General features: G+C 40.8%; 1 protein-coding gene across 5 annotated transcripts in view; it reads right to left on the minus strand.

The window, feature by feature from the left end:
- Positions 1-23,029, minus strand: part of LOC124721180 (serine/threonine-protein kinase stk11-like) — a 127,020-nt gene that overhangs the window by 42,349 nt on the left and 61,642 nt on the right. For 3 of the 5 annotated variants that reach the window (XM_047246017.1, XM_047246016.1, XM_047246015.1), the window contains exons 4-6: positions 16,233-16,369; positions 7,399-7,584; positions 6,885-7,057 (exon numbers count right to left, since the gene is read on the minus strand). In XM_047246017.1, coding sequence (XP_047101973.1) covers positions 6,885-7,057; positions 7,399-7,584; positions 16,233-16,369 — 496 coding nt within the window. Of the gene's footprint in view, positions 1-857; positions 990-1,584; positions 1,867-6,884; positions 7,058-7,398; positions 7,585-16,232; positions 16,370-23,029 lie in introns of all 5 variants that reach the window. The other 2 variants (XR_007006288.1, XR_007006289.1) reach the window with 2 other exon arrangements.

Genomic DNA, 23,029 nt, shown 5'->3' on the forward strand with positions numbered 1-23,029 from the left:
TGCCTTGTCACTCCTTTCTAACCTTGCAGAACATAACCCTCTTTCCTTCTGGAGGAAGGGGTTAACAGTTATGAAAGCCATATAGCTTTTTTTGCACACATGTCAGCAGTATGTAGAATCTCTCCATCAAGAGGTAGTCAAGGTTCAAATGGCTCTGAGCACTATGGGACTTAACATCTGAGGTCAGTTCCATAGAACTTAGAACTACTTAAACCTAACTAACCTAAGGACATCGCACACATCCATGCCCGAGGCAGGAATCGAACCTGCGACCGTAGCGGTCACGCGGTTCCAGACTGAAGCGCCTAGAACCGCACGGCCACACCAGCCGGCGGTAGTCAAGGGTCTCACAATAATGTGACACACAAATACTCACTGTAGCAGGGAGAAAACTGTGTGGCATCTACCTCATTGCTCAGCTTCACCAAACTACTGTAAGTACTGTTCCAACACTGCCCCACAGGGCACAGAGCGCGCGCGCACGTGTGTATGTGTGTGTGTGTGTGTGTGTGTGTGTGTGTGTGTGTGTGTGTGCGCGTGTGCACGCGCATATGTGCGTGCACGCGCATATGTGCGTGCACGCGCGCGCGCCCACACACACACGCCCACACACACACGCACACGCGCACACACGCACGCACGCGCACACACGCACGCGCGCACACACACGCACACACACGCACACACACACACACACACGCACACACACACACAATTCACAAGTGTGTGGAGTGAACGAAAAAGATTATATGCATTACAGGTAAATTCATATATTTCATTTAGACGAATGTTAAATTGTTTAAATTGTTGTTACGGTGTCAATGAATCATTCAAATTATTGTAAATACTATACATACCAAATTCTGTATTGATGATGTACCTCACTTTTACTGATCATCCATTAATTTGAATGATAACCAGTGTGCAGAAAGGGGAAAATATGGCCTACTGCCAATTTTCATTCCACCCCCTTTCCACATGGTGCAATACTGTAATCATAGAAAAGGCAGTGAATGACTGCAGTGGTACTTCTCGGCCTTTCAAAATAAAGGGCAGTTGCAACGCCTCAAACACAAGCACAATAGGAGGTCACAGGAAGTGCAAAATATCTTTGCCAGAGACCACAACATTAAGTTGCCAATGGAATGAGGTAAAGTTCAGCAATTGACTGGACAGACACAATTATGTGTTAGCATCAAACCATAAATTCTACATCCCTCCACCCTCCCCACCCCTCAAAATAAAAGAATACCAAATCCTAAATCAATATGCTACATTTGGGGCATGTGATAATTTGACCATTGAAGAAATACAGCAGCTGGAGGAGGCAGGTTGATGCTGCAGGGAAAAATATGTAGGTCTATTAGTCTTTTCATCAGTTATATGAAGAGCATGTTAGCAGTTAATACTGGGGCTGCATTCTTATAAAAAATGCATTAAGCTACAATATGACACAAAAACAATGTCATGGGCAATGTTAGTTCCTTAAGAAAGGAAGCCTTATGAAGGGCTATGTCTAAAAACAAAGACCAAATGAGGACACACCACAACCACTTTAACTGTTAATAACCAATTGTCCCTTACCTCCAGCCATCTACTTGCCCCACAGACACACAACTTTCTCCAGGGCAAAATAGCTTAATTACAATAATTGCTCACAACACACTTCCTTGGTCACAGTATCAATTACGTTGTTCCTCAAGATCCCACTTGTATAGGTACCAAGCAGAAAGATACTACTTTCAGTTGCTTTTCTGGTTGTTTCATCCCAGAAGTACATGTTATACTGATTGTCATTCATTTTAACGAACACACACTGAGGAGCAACCTGACACCACAACAGTGCCTCATCCAATGGAGTCCTTTCTATATCATGTGGAGTTTCATGTAATAAAAGCAAAGGTCCTAAGAACATTAATCCTGAATATATGGCCTATGGAAATAAAAACTGACTTACATAAACACATACACACTCCATAAAATTACACAAAATATACACTAAAATAGTAGAAATTCCTTAATTCAATAACCTGTCACTCATCATTGAGATCAACACACAAATGGCGGACAGACACAAACAAAAGGTATCAACTGTAGGCACTGGAACATATGTGTATGGAAGTGCGGTAAGAGTGAAGGGCATTAAAACATAGCAGAGAGAGAGAGAGAGAGAGAGAGAGAGAGAGAGAGAGAGAGAGAGAGAGAGAGAGAGAGAGAGAGAGAGGCCTAAAGAGGGTTAGGGAAGGCCCGAAGAGAGGGGTTGGATGAGGGGCAGCACAGAGATGGATGGAGGGGGGAAGGGCCAAAGAGAGGGCAAGAGAGTGTTTTAATGGTTCATAATTAATACAGGGTGATTCAAAAAGAATACCACAACTTTAAAAATGTGTATTTAATGAAAGAAACATAATATAACCTTCTGTTATATATCATTACAAAGAGTATTTAAAAAGGTTTTTTTCACTCAAAAACAAGTTCAGAGATGTTCAATATGGCCCCCTCCAGACACACGAGCAATATCAACCCGATACTCCAACTTGTTCCACACTCTCTGTGGCATATCAGATGTAACAGTTTGGATAGCTGCTGTTATTTCTCGTTTCAAATCATCATCAATGGTGGCTGGGAGAGGTGGCCGAAACACCATATCCTTAACATACCCCCATAAGAAAAAATCGCAGGGGGTAAGATCAGGGCTTCTTGGAGGGCAGTGATGAAGTGCTCTGTCACGGGCTGCGAACAAATGCTTGCTGGATGCGTGCATTTCGAACGAAGTATGGTGTTAAACCTCCTGATAGGTGGTGTATTAAATGTTGGTATAAACACGCTGAACAACTGTCGTCGATTCACTTCTGCCGTACTCAATAACACAAAAAGCTTTCTGTTGAGCGGTCGCCATCTTAGCATCAACTGACGCTGACGCCTAGTCAACAGCACCTCAAGCGAACAAATGTACAACTAAATGAAGCTTTATAGCTCCCTTAATTCGCCGACAGATAGTGCTTAGCTCTGCCTTTTGTCGTTGCAGAGTTTTAAATTCCTAAAGTTGTGGTATTCTTTTTGAATCACCCTGTATTTTGGGCCTACTAAAAATGTGAAGTCAATTACAATCTAACAAGGAACCCCTTCAGTGTGAGGTTGCAGAAGGCAAATGATGTGTATGGCATTCAACACTCCACATACTGTTTGCCATGCAACCGTGATATTGGCTGCGAATGGCAACAGGGGGCGGGGCTGGAGGTATACAATGTTGAGCACAGCATGAGACTGTGGAGCATAGCTGAACTCCTTATGTGATGAGTAACTTACAATTGTGCTATAGTGCTAGTGATGATACAAAGCAGGGGAATAACAATAAACACAGCAAACACCGCATTATATCTACAACAGTTGCCGAAGTTGACATTTCGCCTAAGGAATTTCACAGAGTGAGAAAGAAGTGGCAGATGAAATATTAGTGTTTTTGCAAGATGAGTCACTGAAATGTGTGGGGTCGTATATGCTTGACTGTGTGGAAAGTGTACATGAGGTGTGCAATGACGATACGTATACGTAACAAGTGACAGTGATATTGAAACAGGTGTCGACTCATGTAGATCATAATTCTTGTCGGACAGGTACCCACAAATCCCATCTCCAGTGAAACATGCACTGTCCACGGAGCAGGTACAAAACATAATTAAGTACATGGAAAATAATCCACAGTATAGTAAAAAAAAACATTTATGACCAATTGTTGAATAAGAAAATGTAGTACATAAGAAGAACTATGGATATTCAAGAGAGGACAAAGAACACTTGTTACAAAAGCTGGTGTTTGGCCATTTCAAGGATGCTGAATGCAATTAACAGGATGTGCATGATAGTGACCTACTATGTTATGCACATCAAATTGTGTGCAACAGAGATTACAGTGATTTCAAGGGGAAGCAGTGGATGGTTACATAACTTCCAACAGTGCTACAGAATTGGAAGACTTAAGAAAAAGAAATTTCAAACAAAGCAGCAACTTGATGATGCACAGAAAACTGTGGAATTGGCCCAAAAATTTGTAGATGAGATAAACTTATCCCATAGTTCATTAAGGAATTTGATTTTTAATGCCTACCAATTGCGATTTGCGAAGAGCCCACACATGAAAGGAATCTTGGAAATTACAGGTACCAAGAGAGTTGTATCAAGATCAACTAACATCAATACCTTAATGTATTCATGTACAATTATGCCCGCTGTTAATCTGTATGGTAAACTGGCTGGAAAGTTATTTATTGTGCTAAGAGAAGTAGGAGATGCTCTGACCCCAACAATTCTTTATTGTATGCATCACCTTGCGAAGGCGGTTGGGAATATTTAAGTCACAGCAAGCAAGAGTAGGAAAATGGGTGAAAGAGAATTAAAACTATGGTATGAGCACTGCTTTTGGCCAACAGCTGGTCAAAATAACTTGCTTTTGCTCGATTCCTTGTCTGATGCTTTAGAGCAAACTATTCCTCCTGAAAAGTAAGCAACATTGCAGTTCATACCTCCTGGAACCCCTGGACAAACTCAGCCTTTGGATGACTGTTTTTTCCATGTCTATAAAACACATTACCACATGAACTGTAGCATGGTAAGCTCCACGACACACTGTTTTGCGTTCAGCTGCATATCATCATATTCCTTCAGTTCTTAACACCCTGTTACACCAATATGATTCTCTATCCAGTTTTTAAGAGTGGACACCTAGATGAATGTCCTGCACAGCTTGTAACTCCCAAGGACTTCATCTTAAATCTAGATGGTGTGAACCTTTGTGATCACTGTGCACAACATTTTTCATTCAGTGATAATGGTGCAAGTTAATGGTTTGTTTTGAATATTACTTGAATGTTGAAAAAGTGTATTTTGTAAAGGGTAATATACACATCCCATATTTCTGCACCTCCAAGACACTCACTCATTTTCTGTCACCCTCCTGATTTACATGGTGGGTCATAAGCAGCTAATATTTTTTTCAGTCATAATTGTTAACACAGCACTTTCAAGCCTTACTGAAGATTGAACTTGTGACCTTGTTACTCAAAGCGTTCATTATAATGACTGTTTTATACAATTACTAGTTATATTTGGACAAATATTTTGCTAATGGAAAAACCACAGTATATACACACTGCTGTAAAGGCCATGTGTTCTACCTCCCAGTAGGAAGTCAAACTATGCTTTACAGCAGCTCACTGGCATTAGCTCTTTAGTTTCTTTTGCACAGTTTTTCACAACTACAGAATGGGAAAATTTCCCCCAGAGCACAGCAACTGAGGAAAGGATCAGCATAAACTCAATGAAAAAGTGTTGGTCATCTCTTGCAGTCAACATGAGGTCACTTACCACCTCTTCTTGCTTGTTAAACTTTCAAATTATTGCTCCACCGGTGTCTAAATGATCAATTTTGTATCTTACAATTCACCTTGGCTTCAGGCAGGCATTACTTACCCTCCAATGAATGAAAGAAGAAATACTACAGTTAACTTATATATTATATGGTAACATAACACACACACACACACACACACACACACACACACACACACACACACCGGACAAGAACTGAGAAAGACATTGGTTGTGTTCTTTTCAAAGTACCTCATACATGACTAGTGGTATCCCTCTAACCCTTAGGGTGTGGGTCAGTCAAACTTGCCTATAGACTCCACTCTCAAACCACCATAAAAGAGAATCTGTCGAGTTTGGAAGAAAAGGGGAGACACCCCTTACAAGTTGAAGCTTCAAGTTGGGCCATACAGGAGAAGACAAAAAGGATGTGTTAAGAAAACTGATCTGAACCTGTGCCATGAACCTTATATGACATTTTGAGTGTCACCCTAGCTATCTACGAAGTGATGGCAGAAAATGAGAAATTTCTTACGCACTGCACAGATGCCCTTTCTGCAGATTTCAGAGGCAAAGAAACCACAAACTATGCCCTTTTCAGTGTCCAATATAACTTAATCAGAACTATAACCTCTTTGCTGAGTTAATTTCATATTCTTTAAAAAAAATTAAACAAATTATAACAGCAACACGAAAGAAATTAGCTGGAGTACAATTTGAATGTTGTAAGGCACCACATAGCCTCTTGACATGAAAATGTGGCTACCAAGATATTACACCGGCTGTTTAGACATCCACTTGCTCACCATATAGAGTTATTTTCCCACAACTAGGAGTCAGGCAGTAAGGTACATCCTCCAACGGATAATATGACAACTAGTTCAAATATCAGCATCAGCCATTTATTGTGTTGTCAAGTGTACTATTTTCAGAGAACACACATCTTTTAATTCTAGTGTACAATTGGTCCTCTGGAATGCTATGAAAACTATCTGATACAATGTAATTAATGTAGACCTTCTGGGTAAGTTAAGTAACTGCATCAACTGTGGGGAAAAAAAAAGACATGAAGGGTAGAAAGCAGAAATATTACCAAGTGTTGTTATTCTGAAATTTCATCAGATTGAAATGGGAAAATGGGAAGAAATGTGTAGCAGGAGACAGATTCCAAGAGGCATGCATACTGAAAAAGTAAGATACAGGGGAGTCCGATTTCGTGATGCAAAAGTAATAAATAATCGCAGAAGAGGCAGAGTGTAAAAGATTACATAATGGTAGTGAAAACAATGAAAATGGTGATACATGAAGGCAAATAACATGAAAGGAAGTCACAAAATAAATAAAATAGAAGGTGACGAGCAAGCAGAATCACATTAATGGGAAAAAAGGGGGGAAAGTAAAGTGGCTAAAGAGGATACAAAGTGAGCAGAATTGTTATATAATATTGGTGGACTGAAAACGCTGAATAATTTTGAAAATCTTAAAAAGTTAAGAATGAGAAAAAACATAAATAAACATACCATTAAGTTGGTGCTCTGTAATATAATCAACATGATTTTCAGTGCCAGAAATTTCTTCCCCATAGTGGAACTCCATAAGATATGGCAAAACTGTCATCATATGATAATCATCTCCACGTAGAGGAGGCACAGGAACATACTCTGTAGTTCGATCTGGTTTGTGTAAGAACCACCTGGAGGGAATTTCTAGACTGAAATTAATTCTGATTCACAATACGCAAAACCAATTTTAATTATTAAGAGTAATATCTAAATTATTATCACAAAATTCCAAGAAAGCAACAAGCTCAACACAATGAATACAAAGATTTAAAAAACATCAAAATTTCAGGCTTTGGATATCAACATTAAAGAGGAAAACACATTCCATAAATGGAGATGCTTTTCTCAAGAAGTGAAAAACATACACACACACACACACACACACACACACACACACACACACAGCGAGAGAGAGAGAGAGAGAGAGAGAGAGAGAGAGAGAGAGAGAGAGAGAGAGAGAGAAAATACTCACGGATGTTGTCGTATTTGTTGTAGAGAGAGCCTCTTTTCTGGATCTTTTTCCAACATCCCTCTAAGCAAATCTGTGAGGAGATTGTCAAGTTCATTTGGTATTGAAAACTTCCCATTTCCAATGTTTTCAAACAACCTGTAAATGTTGTCACCTTCAAAGGGGTACTGGCCAGTAGTGATGTTATACCTAGAATGGAAACAGCACAAATATTATACTGGTTACACATTTCACGTTTCTTTATAACAGGGGAGTGGGTAGGAGTAGTTGAGGGTGAGGAGAGCAGTGAGAGGGGAAGCAGTGGTGGTGGTGGTGGTGGTGGTGGTGGTGGTGGAGGAGGAGGAGGAGGAGGAGGAGGAAAAATGGAATTGTAAGATCTAACACTTTCTTCCTAATACTACTTTCCTTTAATATTTTACATATTTTCTTCAATGTGTAGTCTCACATGACACTTCATTACTTAACTTCAGCAATTTTAATTTTCTTTGTCCTCTGTATATGAAATTTATTAATTTTTCCAGTCATGCTTTCATTTTAATCGATGCTCACTGCTTATCTTTACTAGCCATTATATCTATAGACAGCCATTTCACCTGACACTGGTAAAAGCAAACCAGTCCTCAACCTGACAGTTTGTCTGAGTATCATAGTACTTTGCCAAACATTCGCCTGTTTGTCAACTTCAGAGAACTGGTATATTTGCACAGGTATTAGGAAGCCAAATCTACAATGTAGAATCTGAACCACTGTTTATTTTCTTTACATACACAAAGCACTATCACAGGGCGAAGTCATGAAAAGTGCCACAAAAAGATCAATCAAGATGTGCGTTCAAGACTTTATGATTTGTAGCCTGACACTTAAAATGTTGTGGAAATTTCAAGAAAATTTCATCAAATAATTTTTCTCTACTTGGCAAGCACATCAGTAATTTTTCAAAGAGGTACAACATTTACACATGAGTATGATATGAAGCACAGAATATGAGTTAACAGTTCAGCAGTAGCCATTCCATGGCTAGACTAACATGAACACAATTTCACATCTTATTTAGCTGAAAACTCCTGTCAAGATTGACAAGACTTTCAGGGAACTAAAGTTTGACAGCCTGGGTAATGATCTGAGCCCAAGAAGTCTGAAGTCATGAGTATAGCTTTGGAGTTACTGGTTTATGACTCAAAGATACGTGGTGTTTGGCTCCTAATAATTTAGAAAAAGATAAAACTGCCATCAAACCAAAGGATGGTTTGAAAATAACAGTGCCTTACTGGACATGGTCTCATTGGAGGTGGTATGCTACTGCCCTCCTCTGACCTTCAAATTGATTTACGCAGCCAGTGATAGGGGAACCTACAATTTACTGTGGATTCCAAACCACATTGTAGCTCAACATTTTTCACATTAACAAATACTATCAGAGGCGAACAAACTGATAAGTGACATAAAAAAATCCTGGGACTAACAAGGAATCAAACCTGAGAGTTTGGCACTTTACCATTCATTCAATGAGACCCACTGGGAAAACGTACATTATTGATATTCAGAGAAGAGCTTCTTAATTGTTTAAATCTGAATGCCTGATGACGATCTGAACCCAGATCTTCATAACTGCAAGTCTAGTGTATCAACCATAGTGCCCACTCACTCTACTTTGTTACATCTTAAGATGTGTCTTAAAAGCTTGGATAAGTAGTAGTTTTTGCCATGACAAGGGTTTACAGGTAGATGAAATATGCATGTCATTTGGATTTCACTCAGGAATTTTCCAATTTTGACAAATGTTTCCGTTTTGGTCAATGCAACACTACTTCCATTTTGTCCTTGCCCACTTCTAGTTTTCTTTAGAAGTTTTTCTCACAGCTTTTGATGGATCGGATATTCTGAACATCTGTTTAACACAAGACTGTAAGATGGGCAATTTTAATTATTCACTGTAAAGGTATCAGACTAACCCCACACTATGTACCAAAGTCCACAGTGCAAGCACTATTTGAGGAGGATAATTAGTGGCACACATAAACTGGCATCAGACTGGGTGGATTTTTTGTACAGTGTAAGATTCTAAAGAGTTGTGTTTTCATTGAATTAGCACATCCAGACTGAAAAGTAACTATTTTTCTCTTCTTCCATGCTGATCATATTACAAAAAGGAAGTGGGTTAAGATTTGTGATACTATTAACAATGAGGTCATCACAAATTCAGCGCATGCTAGGGCTGGCCAAATCTTTAAGTGAGCTATTCAGTGTATGAACCACTCTATTCTGTCATGTATTAAAATCTGTTTAAAGTGAGAAAATCAACACTAGATCATTTCCGATATTATTGGCATTCTGCATCCACACTTCATATTATGGAAGTAAATATGGAAAGGTGCTAATTCTTGGAAAACACTTTTACTAATATTAGATGAGGAACAATTATTACATGCAACTTCACACTTCCAGTTTCCAATAGGACAAACGAATGAGGACCTGATCAACTGAATTACCTTCAGGAATTAATGGTAAAAGTTCAACAAATTATATTCAGCTGGATCCATCAAAGAATTCACAGAAATTATTGCTTCAATTTTAACCATGAATAACACTTATTCAAACTATTAAAAGGGATATTTCAACAGTTATTCAAGAATACCATTCCTGGTGAGGCATATTGTAACAGAAAACACCTGAAACATAACTACTTTGTTGACTGCAGATGCTGCCTGATTTATCTTATTAAGCAATTCACAATAGATATTGTCAATTACTGTGCCTTAATCATCATACTTTACTACTATCTTAACCCCTTAACATAAAGTCTAGTTATTATTTTGACAAAAACTTAAAATCCTCAGTATACTCAGGCAGCTTGAGGACAAGGATTCGAAAAAAATAAAATCGCACTTATATCTGTTTCAGCACAAATATTTAAGTGTTTGGCAACATGCTTTCAGCCTTTGCCTTTATTGCTGTTTAGGCAGCGTTTCCAAAAATGGATAGCTATAGCAATCTTGAGTTTGACACTGAATGTAGCAGCTTAGAAAGCGAAGGAGAATATCATCTTACTTCATAAAGGACTGAAGGTGAGAACAGGTTGTCAGATAACTGACAAGTGCTTGCCACTGGTATGAGAGAAATATGCCTCCTGTGCTTCACCCAGTTCCTCCAGGATTTCTGTTCACAGGAAACCATTTTGAAATAAATTGTTCAAATTCATATCAACACAAAAACTAAGTGAGACAAAGTTTCATGGCACTTAGTGAAAGTCCAGTGAGAGAGTTTTATTAATGGCGATCTTAAAAAATTTGTAATTCATTATTTTCAGCTTTAAAAGCTGTCTTTATGCACTTATATGTAATGTCATTCATTATAGGACTCTTTTATTAACACTTTGGTGACCACATCCGAGCATAACTTCAGCCACAATTCTGTGTAAAAGACCGCACCAGAGTATGTCTTGGGCCATGATTTTCTCGACATAATTGAAAACTGGACTCATTACATATCAGTTTCTAGAATTACTTTGAAAGGAAACATAGTGAACATAATAGCGAGTGTCATAATGACAGAGCCAATGCGTGCTCACATTTTTGTGTTTCATACATGTACTCATTAAGTTTTGAAGTGTGTAGCAGACCTACAGCAAACATGTCACATTTGTTGAATAAGAAGAGTTCAATGCTTCTGGATTGGAAGCAGAAATATCTGAGTGGAAACAGTCTGAAGAAGATACATATTCAGATAAACCACAGTCTTCCTCAATTTTTCATTGCTAATATTTCTGATACAGATACTGCTGCTGTGATTACAATTTAATCCTGTTTTATTTGTCTTAGGTTCTCAAGCTCCATTAGGAGAAGACCTGATGGTTTATTGGCAAAATAAGCAGGAAAGAAACAAACTGGTATTGTACTGATTACAACATTAGGGAACTATTTATGGGTGAAAACGCTCAGGAACTCACGTCACACTTTTTTTGCCAGTACTGTAAAATTTTTAATCGGGCTGGTGCACCATCATGCAAAAGCTACATCTGTAGTCTTTTCTGATATGGCACATCCTCCAACAAGGTCTGCAATACATTAATATGAAATTGATGATAATGAGCCCTATTTAATCTTCAAGGTAGAATGTATGGCCCTAGCAGTGTTGATGAAGAAACAATGTTGATGCCTTATTTTGGAAACTACATTGGGATTTTCATCAACTCACACATTCTGGTTACGAAAGTTCACAACACTATCTCTTACGAACCTTGCCTTGTTGATAAATAAAATCTTTGACGAAAACATTAGATCTGCAGCACACTAATCCAAGAGCCATTGATAGAACAATGTGCTATGGTGGTCTTCCAGCCTTAGTACCTGGACACACCGACAATGGTATGGATACAGAAATTATTGTTGTACCACCTAGACAAGAGGACGACTCATGCCTTCTGCTACTGCCACTAACTGCCACACACTGGTTCCAGGCTTCTCATACAGTAAATGTAGCACATGCTACTTCTTCTGAGATGTGCAGACTGTCCAAGGCCATCCACTGTTCACCTTGTAAGGTAGTAGACAACCTGTTCCTTTAAAATGCTGAAAAAGTCAGCCAAACAACTTATCAGATGGTACTCTGCAACATGGATATCCTCCTGTGTAGATGGTATGGCTTGGAGGCTACTTACATGTGCTAACCCACAGCATAAAATCATATTTGCCATATCACTTGTGGAAGAGAAAAAAAAGTACAGAACCATTCCCTTATAGGACAGTACAAACATCACAATAATAGTAAATACTGCAATCAAGCCATTTTTGTAAGTAGATATGACGATGACACATAACCAGTAATGGAAGTAATTTACTACACAATAACAAGAACGAAACTACAGTATCTACAACACAACGCAAACAACACAATTGCCTGTGAACTACCCAATCATCAGATCAAAGCGTACACTAAAGTATGTCGATACAGATTGTCCTGTATGGTAGTGAAACCTGTAGATGGATCACTGAGACAATGACTGTGCCCATACAGTATTTGCTTCCTCGATGTTTACTCTGTCTGTGTCAGAGGCGGACATACCCACAGCCACAAGTTTTCAGCCAGTATTGAAAAGCATACAGATATCAGAAAGTATGCATTTCTAGACCTGTGTTTATTGGACTATTTCTTTTGTTTTGATAGTTCTACCATCTTTCCAAATATTTGACACTTTTTTAACATCCTGATATGTACTCTGCCAGCCACTCTACAGTGTATAATGCAGAGGGCAGCTGTGCGGCTACCGTATTTACTCGAATCTAAGCCACACTTTTTTTACAGTTTTTGTAATCCAAAAAACCACCTGCAGCTTAGAATCGAGTGCAAAGTAAGCAGAAGTTCTGAAAAATGTTGGTAGGTGTCGCCACAACTAACTACTGCCGTCAAATATATGTCGCGCTACAAAGGTATGCTTTGCAGGCACAAAGATAAATACAGGTGCCAAAACCTCTGCGTCAGTAGATAAATTAAAAGGGACAAGAATGTAAACATTATGCCATGTATTCTTTTGTGTTTGCTGCTATTTCATTTAAATCCTGTCTGTCTAATAAACTACGAAACTAGAACAGGAAACGCGGAAGAATGTACATATCATGTCATGTTTATATTCGCATTATTCTTATGCTGAATAGTGATACAGTCAGAAACTAAGCACGGCAACTGACTAGATTTTTAAATCTAAGATGACCCTAATTTCTGTGCAGAATGTAATGTACTAAAGAGTCGTCTGCAAAGATTTTCAAACGGAGAAAAATTTTTGCTAAACTCTCATTCAGAACATCATCTATCATACGCAGTCTATTATTTGGTTCTTGTTGATCATTATTAAAAAAAGCAGCAGTTTAAGTAACAACAAATAGCAGACTCTCGCCATTGTTTCGCTTATGAGAATTCCTCTATTTTTTATTTAATTATTTATTTATTTTTTAAGCCACGGTAGCACGCACAAAAGCAAGCCTTGCCGCGAGCGGCGACAGGTCGTAAACACGCATTATCAGAATGTAACAAACAATGCATGACACAGTACAATAATGAATTTTCAGCTTAGAGTGACATAAACACCTGTAACAAAGAGAACGGCACTTATCAGATCAAAGCAAAATAAGCAATCGATTCAAACCAGATGAAGCACACAAAAAAGGAAGGGTACCCGTATAAATACGGACGGAGCACCTGACACATAGCAATGGCTACCTGGTAAAGCTTAACTGTTAAGCTTACGACTCGAACCAAACTACTGTAGCTGTATCTTCATCCATTCGACCTCAGTTGTGTTTCACGTTACAATGGACCAAGTGTTTTTCGATTTGGAGGGGCGGTTTAAAACTTTTCTCTCACCCAGAATTTCGAGTCTCAAATTTCAGGAGCAGCTTAGATTCGGGAAAATTTTTTTTCCTTGATTTCGAGTCTCATTTTTCGGGTGCGGCTTAGATTCGAGTAAATACGGTATATGCACCAAGCTGGGACAAAATGACTGTCACTTCTGTATGCAACCATCCTAAAATCATTTATTTTATTCTAATGAATTTTGTGTGAGCTATATGATGAAGGTAGCAGAATTGTTGTCCAGTCTCTCTCTAATAGCAGTTCTCTAAATTTAACAGACAATGTTTAGCGAGAGCACCACTTGTGTCTTTCTTCTGTTCAATTTGCATTCTGTGTGCTGCTACTTGAATGCATTACACATATTTCCCTATTTTGCTGCTGTGCTCTTTGAAATATATTCTTAACTTGCCAGTGTCTTTTGGAATATCCTCATCTTATCTTTTTTTTGCTCTCTTGCCACACTCATAGGGTTACTATTGAGCCAACTTTCCTCTTGTGACAACAGACTATTCTTCATGTTGCAGGGAAGTTGTTCTAGAATGTCAACACTTCAGGATTAAAGGAGGCCACCCCAGCGAAAAGCAGAAGTACTGAGATGTAAATATGCACACACACAAAAAAAAGGAAAACCTGCTAGTTTTTGGAGTTATTCTTTGATAAGCTATGGGACACACACACACACACACACACACACACACACACACACACACACACACACGTCTATGCCTCTACATGGCGTCTGCTAGACTTGACTGTGCCAATGCTATTTTGCGGCAGGTGGGCTGGTTGTGGTGGGGATAGTGTCGGGTGGGATGGGTAGATGGAGCAGGAGGGACGGGTGACGAGTGGCTTGGAGGGGGGCTGGTTTCTGGCTAGGAATGTGGGAGGGCTCTGTTGTATATTGTGCCACCAGGTGGTCAACTTTGTTCTTAGCAACAGTTTGGTGGTGACCACTCACCTAGGTGGACAGTGGGTTAGTAGTCATACCAACATAAAAGGCTGTGTAGTGTCTGTAGCAAAACCAGTATATGACATGGCTTCTTTCACAGATGGTCTCGTCTCTGATGGGATAGGATAAACCTGTGACAGGACTGGAGTAGGTGGTGCTGGGTGGGTGGATTGGGCAGGTCTTGTACCTCGGTCTGCCACAGGGAAATGACACCTGTGGCAAGGAACTGGGAGTGCAAGTGGCATTGGGATGGACTACTATGGTGTGTAGGTTCGGTGGGCAACAGAACACCACTTTAGGAGAGATGGGAAGGATCTTGAGCAGGATATCAGTGATTTCAGGGCAGGATGAAAGACAATCACAGACCTGGCAAAGGGCATGGTTCAGTCGTTCCACTCCAGGGTGATAGTGGGTGACAAGGAAGGTGGGGGGGGGGGGGGGCAGTATTCTTTTGTAGCTGACTCTTTGGGGTGGTAGAAGGATTGGGTGTGTGTGAGAAAATGGCATGCGAAATCTCTTTGTGAACTAGGTTTGAGGGCTACTGCCCATCTGTAATGGCCTTTGTGAGGCCTTTAGCATACTGGGCAAGAGAGTTCTTGTCACTGCAGATATGTTGTCCACAGGTGGTTAGGCTGTATGGGAGGGATTTTTTGGTGTGGAATGTATGACAACTATCAAAATGCACATACTGCAGCTGAGCACAACATGTTTAATTTTAATGGCTGCTCCACATGCACCATCTTGATCCGTCCTTTCACCACCAGCTTCTCTGAACTACACACACTGGAGTTATCCTTACAACATAATCCCTGCTCTTGTAATCATCCTAGTCTTAACCTCAGGTAACCCTCTGCCCCGCCCTCTCCACCCAAAAGTTTCCCTTTCCTCCATCCTGTCATCTGCTCCAAATTCATGTACCCACATCACCTTCAGCATTTACCATTTCCCTTCGACTGCTACAACTATAGCTGCCACCCACATTCACACACACACACACACACACACACACACACACACACACACACACACACACACACCTATGCCCCTACAAGGTGCTGGCTAAACCGACAAAGCCAAAGCTAGTTTCTGTGTGTGTGTGTGTGTGTGTGTGTGTGTGTGTGTGTGTGTGTGTGTGTGTGTGTGTGTTTTCGCAGCTTGGCACAGGATAACTACAAAAGCTATCAAGTTTTCCTTCTTTTGCATATGCCTATCAACAATTCAATGCTGCTGCATTTTGGTGAGTGGTCTCCTTTAATCCTAAAGATTCTATTTTTTTAAAAAAATTGTTTCTTCTACACCACTGCAGTTATGTTTTTCTTTTACACACATTTTAAGATATAAGATACAAGAATAACTAAAGTATTCAATATGTTCAGTGCAATCAGTTCAATGTCAGTATTTCATCAGCAGATTAAAGTCATTCAGTTCAGAAACTGCCTCACAACTGACACACATTAATTTGAAATTTCCTTTCACTGAAGTAGTCCACTCCCAAGCGTAAAAATTAAGTGCAGTCAAATACAAAATATTTTGCAATACTTGCAAAGTAACTCCACTGCTCCAAATATCAACCTTGAACCCAGCAAATCTCTCATGACCATTTGCTATTTCGGGTGGCTGGAATGCAGGAGAGCCTTGATTTGTTGAACAAGTGTCATCCCTTGCAAATGGATGTAATGACTGAAACAGAAAAAAATTGTGCTCTACAAAACTGAAGGTGTAGTACATACAACAAATACAAAGGAAAACAGAGTAAAATTTACATGAACACCTTAAATCTGATATAGAGCTAGCACAAAGGTTACACTGCGGAGGGCGGGGGCAGGGGGGGGGGGGGGGGGGCATGCAGGTGATATTGGAATTGTGGCAATCATTATAAATACATTTCAATAAAAATGACATAAGCAGAATGAACAATAATAGACTGCACAGGGGCTGAAAAAAATGTCTAACAGGTGCCTGAAGTATTTACGATGACAGGGAGGATATATATATATATATATATATAAAAAAAAAAAAAAAAAAAAAAAAAAAAAAAAAAAAAAAAAAAAAAAACCATGACTCTCAGAAACTTCTACAAAAGATAGTTATGGCTAGGTTATCAATCAGTACCATTACAAATATTGAAAGAAACTTATGTGGATAAAATGGCGAAAAATGTTATTAGATAGTGAGGAATAAACTTACAAAATCACACTCACTCACAAACTCTCATCTCTCAGTTTTGACCCACACAATTACTCTGTCTCATATGCTTTGAGACAATGGAGATAGTGTGAAAGGTGCAATATATGGAATTAAAACGTAAGTAAAATGACAAAGGATTTAATATAAGGGCATAGGGAAATGCAAATGGCTGGCCATTTGCAAAAAAGATGGGGGGGGGGGGGGTTAGTCATCCTGTTAACCTGTTACGAACATCTCTCTAAAACTTTAACTTGTTTATTAAAGACATCACAAAACCTTAAAACTGTTACCACATTCATTAGAACATCACTTAAAACAGAGATCAGATCTGTTGGCAAATGTGCTGCTCCTCTCTGGTCTGAAAATAAAATTCAGTGTAATAAAATTTGGCACAAAGTGATTTTTACACCACAAGCATCATATATTGGAGGGTCCTCTTGCTGGTGCAAGAAGCTATGTGTCATAGGGATGCAGCCTATGTGAAGATGAGTAAGGAGGATCTCATCCTGCCTGGGGGGCTGGAAGGAGATGTGGCCCTGCAGCATTACGGATTTAACTAGACACAGCTTGTAGCCTATGACTTTTAGCCACTCGTACTCCCATTAACGCATCACTCTGTACCTCAATAGTGAGGTAATAGCAGACTGAATTAACTGAGGATCTTAACACACCTACTTGGCTGCTACATCTGCCCTTTAGTTCCCTGCGATACCCTTGTTCCCTGGCACCTAGAATAAAGACACCTCCTTCCCCAGCCTTTGTAGCCAAAGGAGGGTATCCTGTATATTCTGTACTACTTTATCTGCTGGGTACAAGCACTGTAGGGAGTGAAAGGCACTCAGGGAATCAGAACAGACAAGGAATTTAGCACCCGTGACACATCTTATCACCTCCACCACCTGCAAGACCACATATAATTCTGCACCAAATACAGCAAACTCGTGAGGTAATCTTAACTTAAGGATATGATCAGAGAAAACAACAGAGTAACCAATGGTATTCCCTGTTTAGACCCATCTGTAAATACAACTACAGAGTTGTGGTGCTCAGTTAAAATGTCAAAGCAATGTATTAAAACGCATGCAGGAGGGCGACCTCTACTGTACAGCATTAAATCTAAAATACCGCTAAGCCTCTACAGTAACCATGGTGGCAGGTGGTTAAAGACCTGGATTTGGGTTGAACTTGCTCCCCACCAAGTGACACCAGTTCACACTTTGTTACCCATGGACGATTGGTAAAGAGGAATTCCATAGCCAGATGAGCAATGGTACAGTATGCTGGTGAACTACAGTAGCAGGGAACTTACATGCCTGATGCATGATGAGGAGTTCCCATTTCATTATAAGTGGCAGTTCCCCAGTCTCAGTATAAAGAGACTGGGTATGGGGCTGGTCCTTTAAATGTCTGTGGCCGTCCTAATCCCCTCCGGGTGATAGCGACAATAATCTGCAGAAGACAGGACTTCACTGATCCATTCACTGTCCATCCCCAGTCTAACCGAGATCGCATAAAGCCCTATAAAACTGGAGCAGGTGCAACCTCTCCACTCCACATGACCTATGGCCTCGACATTTCAAGATATTCAGTGCCTTCTTGCCACTTGCCTTCAGGTCCTTTAGGTGTGCTAATGACGACAGTGTGGAGTTAAAACTGAGGCCCAGAAACCTCACACAGTCTTTAAAAGGGAGAATGGTGCACCGCACATGCGAATGAGCGAATGAGGTAAATTAAACACACACACACACACACACACACACACACACACACACACACACACTCTCTCTCTCTCTCTCTCTCTCTCTCTCTCTCTCTCTCTCTCTCTCCTCCCCCCTCTCTCTCAGCTGAAAACTGGAAACCTATATTTGCAGCCCACTCATCTAATCTTTACACTCGTAACTAGAACTTGCACTGATGAGTCACTGTTGCAACACTGGAGGAGAAACAGAATAGTGTAAAAATGTCCACAAATTGGGAGCACTGCACAGGACTCCTTACCTTAGACATAATACTGTTTACAGCTATAGCACAGAGGGTAACACACAAAATACTGCCCTGAGGAACACCATCCACCTGCTCAGAATGAACTGACAGCACAACACTAACTTGGGACTTGAAAAAGGGCTTAGACAGGAAGGTCCATATAAAGATGGCCACAGAAGCCCCACTGGTGGAGCTGCTCTAGAATACACTGCCGCCAAGTAGTGTCTAACAATTACTGATGTCAAAGAATACATCAATACAGTCTCGTATATGTGGAAAAGTCTGCTGGATAATCGCCTCTAGCAGGGTCAGATTGTTGAACATTGATCAAAATCTCTGGAATCCACATAGAGTGGCTAAGAAGTTACATGGCCTCTAACATCCAGACTAGATAACAGTTAACAACTCATTCCAGGGTCTTTTCTACAAAGGTCTTAAGGCAATACTCCTGTAACTACTTTGGACATGTTCAGTCCTTATCTGGATTAAGGAGAGGTATCAAAATGGCCTCTCAACAAGAGCTGTGAAAGTGGCCTGTTTGCCACATCAAACAAACATTTGAGGAAGCCTTCCTTTGATGCTGCTGCCACATGTCGAAGCATGGATGTACCAGATTCGGTCATTACTGAGAGCAGTATCATGAGCCTTAGACAGTGCCAAATACAGCTCCCACACGGAGAATGGACAGTTGTACGACTCAGAATTGTTGGATTTGAAGTGCAAATTGCCCCTCCCTATAGCCATAGAGGAGTGGCAGAACGCTTGACCCTGGTTGGCATTGGCTGTAGTCATTGCAAAATGCTCTGCCATCGTCTGAACTATGTCTCCGGGGGTTGTTTCAGAACTGCTATGATTGGTAATCAATTGTGTTTACTGGAAATCGTCTGATAGGCTTCCCATATTTTTGTAGAACAATTGGAACTGTCGATAGAGTTCAGAAACACTTGCCAAGACCTTTACTTGCACTCCTCGACTACATGTTAAGCTTTAGCTCTCCCATGACTTTAAAGGCTGTGCGGTTTTCCACCACTGGGTGGCACTTACACCATCGCAGAGCTGCATGCCTGACCTGGATTACAGAACAGCACTCACCAGTCCAACAAGGGAAAGGTTACCTATGAAGGTGGCCAGAAGACTTGGGGATAGAGACATCATTGGCATGATGGATCACTTGTGTGTGGTCCACCCACTCCCGGATGTTGTCCTGGCATTCAAATGCAGCCAACTGGTTCACTAGACTGAAGGTCATCAGTGGCTTCCCTCTGAACAGAATCCATGAGGGATGGAGAGCAGAAGGAGAAGTCAGTAACAGTATGACCCAATAGCAGTACAGAAATGAGTGGGAGGTGCCTGTGCTGAGGATGCACAGCTTGTGAGATATCACGAGGCTCTCGTGATCTCCACAACCCGAGCCTGATGGGAAGCAGAGGTCAAACCCCACAATACATGCTAGGCATTGAAGTCTCCCAGTAGGAGAAATGTGTCAGAGGCATTGTTCTATAAGATCTATGAGAGCCTCAGAATCTATCCCACCTTGTGGAGGTAAATACAGTGAGCAACAAGTGATCCTCTGACATATGCGAATTTCAACTAAAACCACTTGCAGGTCAACAGCCAGGGGGAGAGCAGCGGAGTGTGTGTGTGACTGATAAACACAGTGCCGTCTCCCTTGACCCTTTCTCCAGTAAGGGTAGCCTTGCAATGGAGAGTATAGCCTTGTAAGCACAGGGTCATCAGAGGCTTTAAAATTTTTTCCTACAAACACCAGCATTATGTGTTCCTGTGCTAGGAGTTTTAGTTCCTCCAGATGTGTCCTGAAACTACTAATGTTCCACTGCATTATGGGAGCCATCTATCACAGGGGGAGTACTTTCACCTGTCTTTTTGCTGGAGAAGGGAGCCTGTTTGGGTGGAGGCTCAGTCTTGGGGGGAGATGAGTGTCCCCAGCTGAACTCACAGGCCACTGGTTCTGAAGACGAATCATGAAACAAGTCAGAGAGAGAGTGACATCATCATCATCATCATCATCATCATCATCAGACTGCTTGCTTCCTGTCTCCATTAGCAGTTGATGCTTTGATTTTTTTTTTTGCCTGGGGAGGGTTCAGATCCACAACCACAGAAATGGTAATGGCAATGGCAATGCTGAGCTGTGGACCAGACAACCTTTGGAGGGGCAGCAACCATGGCCTTTTCTGGTGTTCTGGCAGGAGGTATGGGCTTCAAAATAGCTGCAGCAGCATGAATGAACTGACAAACAAAGGTACAAGTACTGACACTAGCAACCCCCATCTGTGTAGCAGCATCAGTCTTCTGAAGTGGCTGTTCACGAACAGCAGCAAAGAATGTAGTGAATGCAGTTGACAGCATTACTTTATGCATCTTTTTGGTCTCACCACACAGGATACACTTCATAGTTTTAAGCTCTTTTATTTTCTATTCTTCAAGATATACACTGCAGCCCTTACTCTGGACACAGTGATCCACAGAGCAGTTCACACACTTCAAAGGAGGTTAACAAGTGACTCCTTCATGAGTGGTCATGCCATATTTGTCACAAGTGGCTTCTCCCTTACACCCAAAGCACTGGTATTTGAAACAGCACACTGGGCAGGAGATATAAGACTCCACGTTTTGGCAAAGGAAATATGCCTTGACAAGCTCTGGAAGCTTTGTGCTGTTAAAAGTAAGTATAAACAAATCTGATTTACCCAGAGTGCCATCCACCCTTTTCATTATATTCTGGACGTCAACAATGTCTTCTAGGGATCACTCAGCTTTAAGTACATCTCTGTGATGTCCACCACTACCCTCCACGTCACAACATCTTTGCTGTAGTTCAAGGTGGTTTGGAGCTCAGTTTCAATAGTACATTCCCCAAGGGTTTTGGCCCTTCTGTAGGTTTGATGCTTCTTGAGAATCCAAAGTTTCAACCAACAGTGTCCCATTGCACAACTGCTTAACAGATTTTAATGTAACTGCAATCCCCTCTAAACTCTCCTGAATGTAAAAAGGGGAAACTTCCTCAAAGTTTCAATATCAAAAGTACATTCTGACATGCAGAACGCATTCTTTTACTAAATATTGAACTGCTCTTAACAAACTGAGAATCCAGAGGGCTCATCACACAAGGTCTCTTGACCAATTGTGTGTTGATACCTACCAGCAGCCCACCCATTCCGTTAGGAAGAGAGTAGAAAATTTCGAGGGGTCCATTTTGGTCCCATGAGCAGCTAGGAAAATTATAGTCCACCCAGAGAGAGGCCCACGTACCTAGGTAAATCTTATACAACTGAGGTGAGCAGTTTCCCCAGAAGTTGTCCACTATCAAATGTTCCATCTCAACAGCCATGCTTCTCATCAGCGTACAGCACACCTTGAAATTGAGGTTTTTTTTTAAAGAGGATTTTACCATCTTTGTGTCATGCTGCACAGTGGTCACTTAAGCATCAGTCCAAAGCTTACAGTGACAGAGGAATGGCGGCAATTACCAGTCCCCACCTCAGGAACCCTGAAATCGCTACGCCTGTACTGCAAACAAATGCTAAGTCCCTGAGAGCTAGTTACAATCATCAAATCACAGATAATATAGTGGCCAGGACACCTGGAAGAGAATGACTGATGGAGAATGCTGGAGAGGATAATGAAAGGATGACTGTATTCTAATAGATGAAGAACGACTGACAGCATGGTAAGTGGGACATGTTACTGACTCATATGAGGATCCTTGGAAACAACCTCTTGAGATCAACATCCATCAAGAGCTACAATGTCAAGAAAAAAAGGCGAAATTAATTTCCAAAGGCAAAAAATATTTTCAGGTGGCTCTGATATCTCCATATACTGTATCTATATTCACTCTGCAGGCTAGAGGATAATTTCCCTGTACAAGTCATTAGGGCTTCTACACATTCCATTCATGAATGGAGCAAGGAAAGTGACGGGAAATTCCTCAGAGTCCTTGGGATCCCTAAGGCAGCAGGACATCACGGGTTATACTACATCTACATCCACACTCCGCAAGCCACCTGACTGTGTGTGGCGGAGGGTACCTTGAGTTCTCCCTTCTATTCCAATCTTGTATTGTTCGTGGAAAGAAAGATTGTCGGTATGCCTCTGTGTGGGCTCTAATCTCTCTGATTTTACCTTCATGGTCTCTTCACGAGATAT

The sequence above is a fragment of the Schistocerca piceifrons genome, chromosome X (assembly GCF_021461385.2).
Source record: "Schistocerca piceifrons isolate TAMUIC-IGC-003096 chromosome X, iqSchPice1.1, whole genome shotgun sequence".
Taxonomy (NCBI): Eukaryota; Metazoa; Arthropoda; class Insecta; order Orthoptera; family Acrididae; genus Schistocerca; species Schistocerca piceifrons.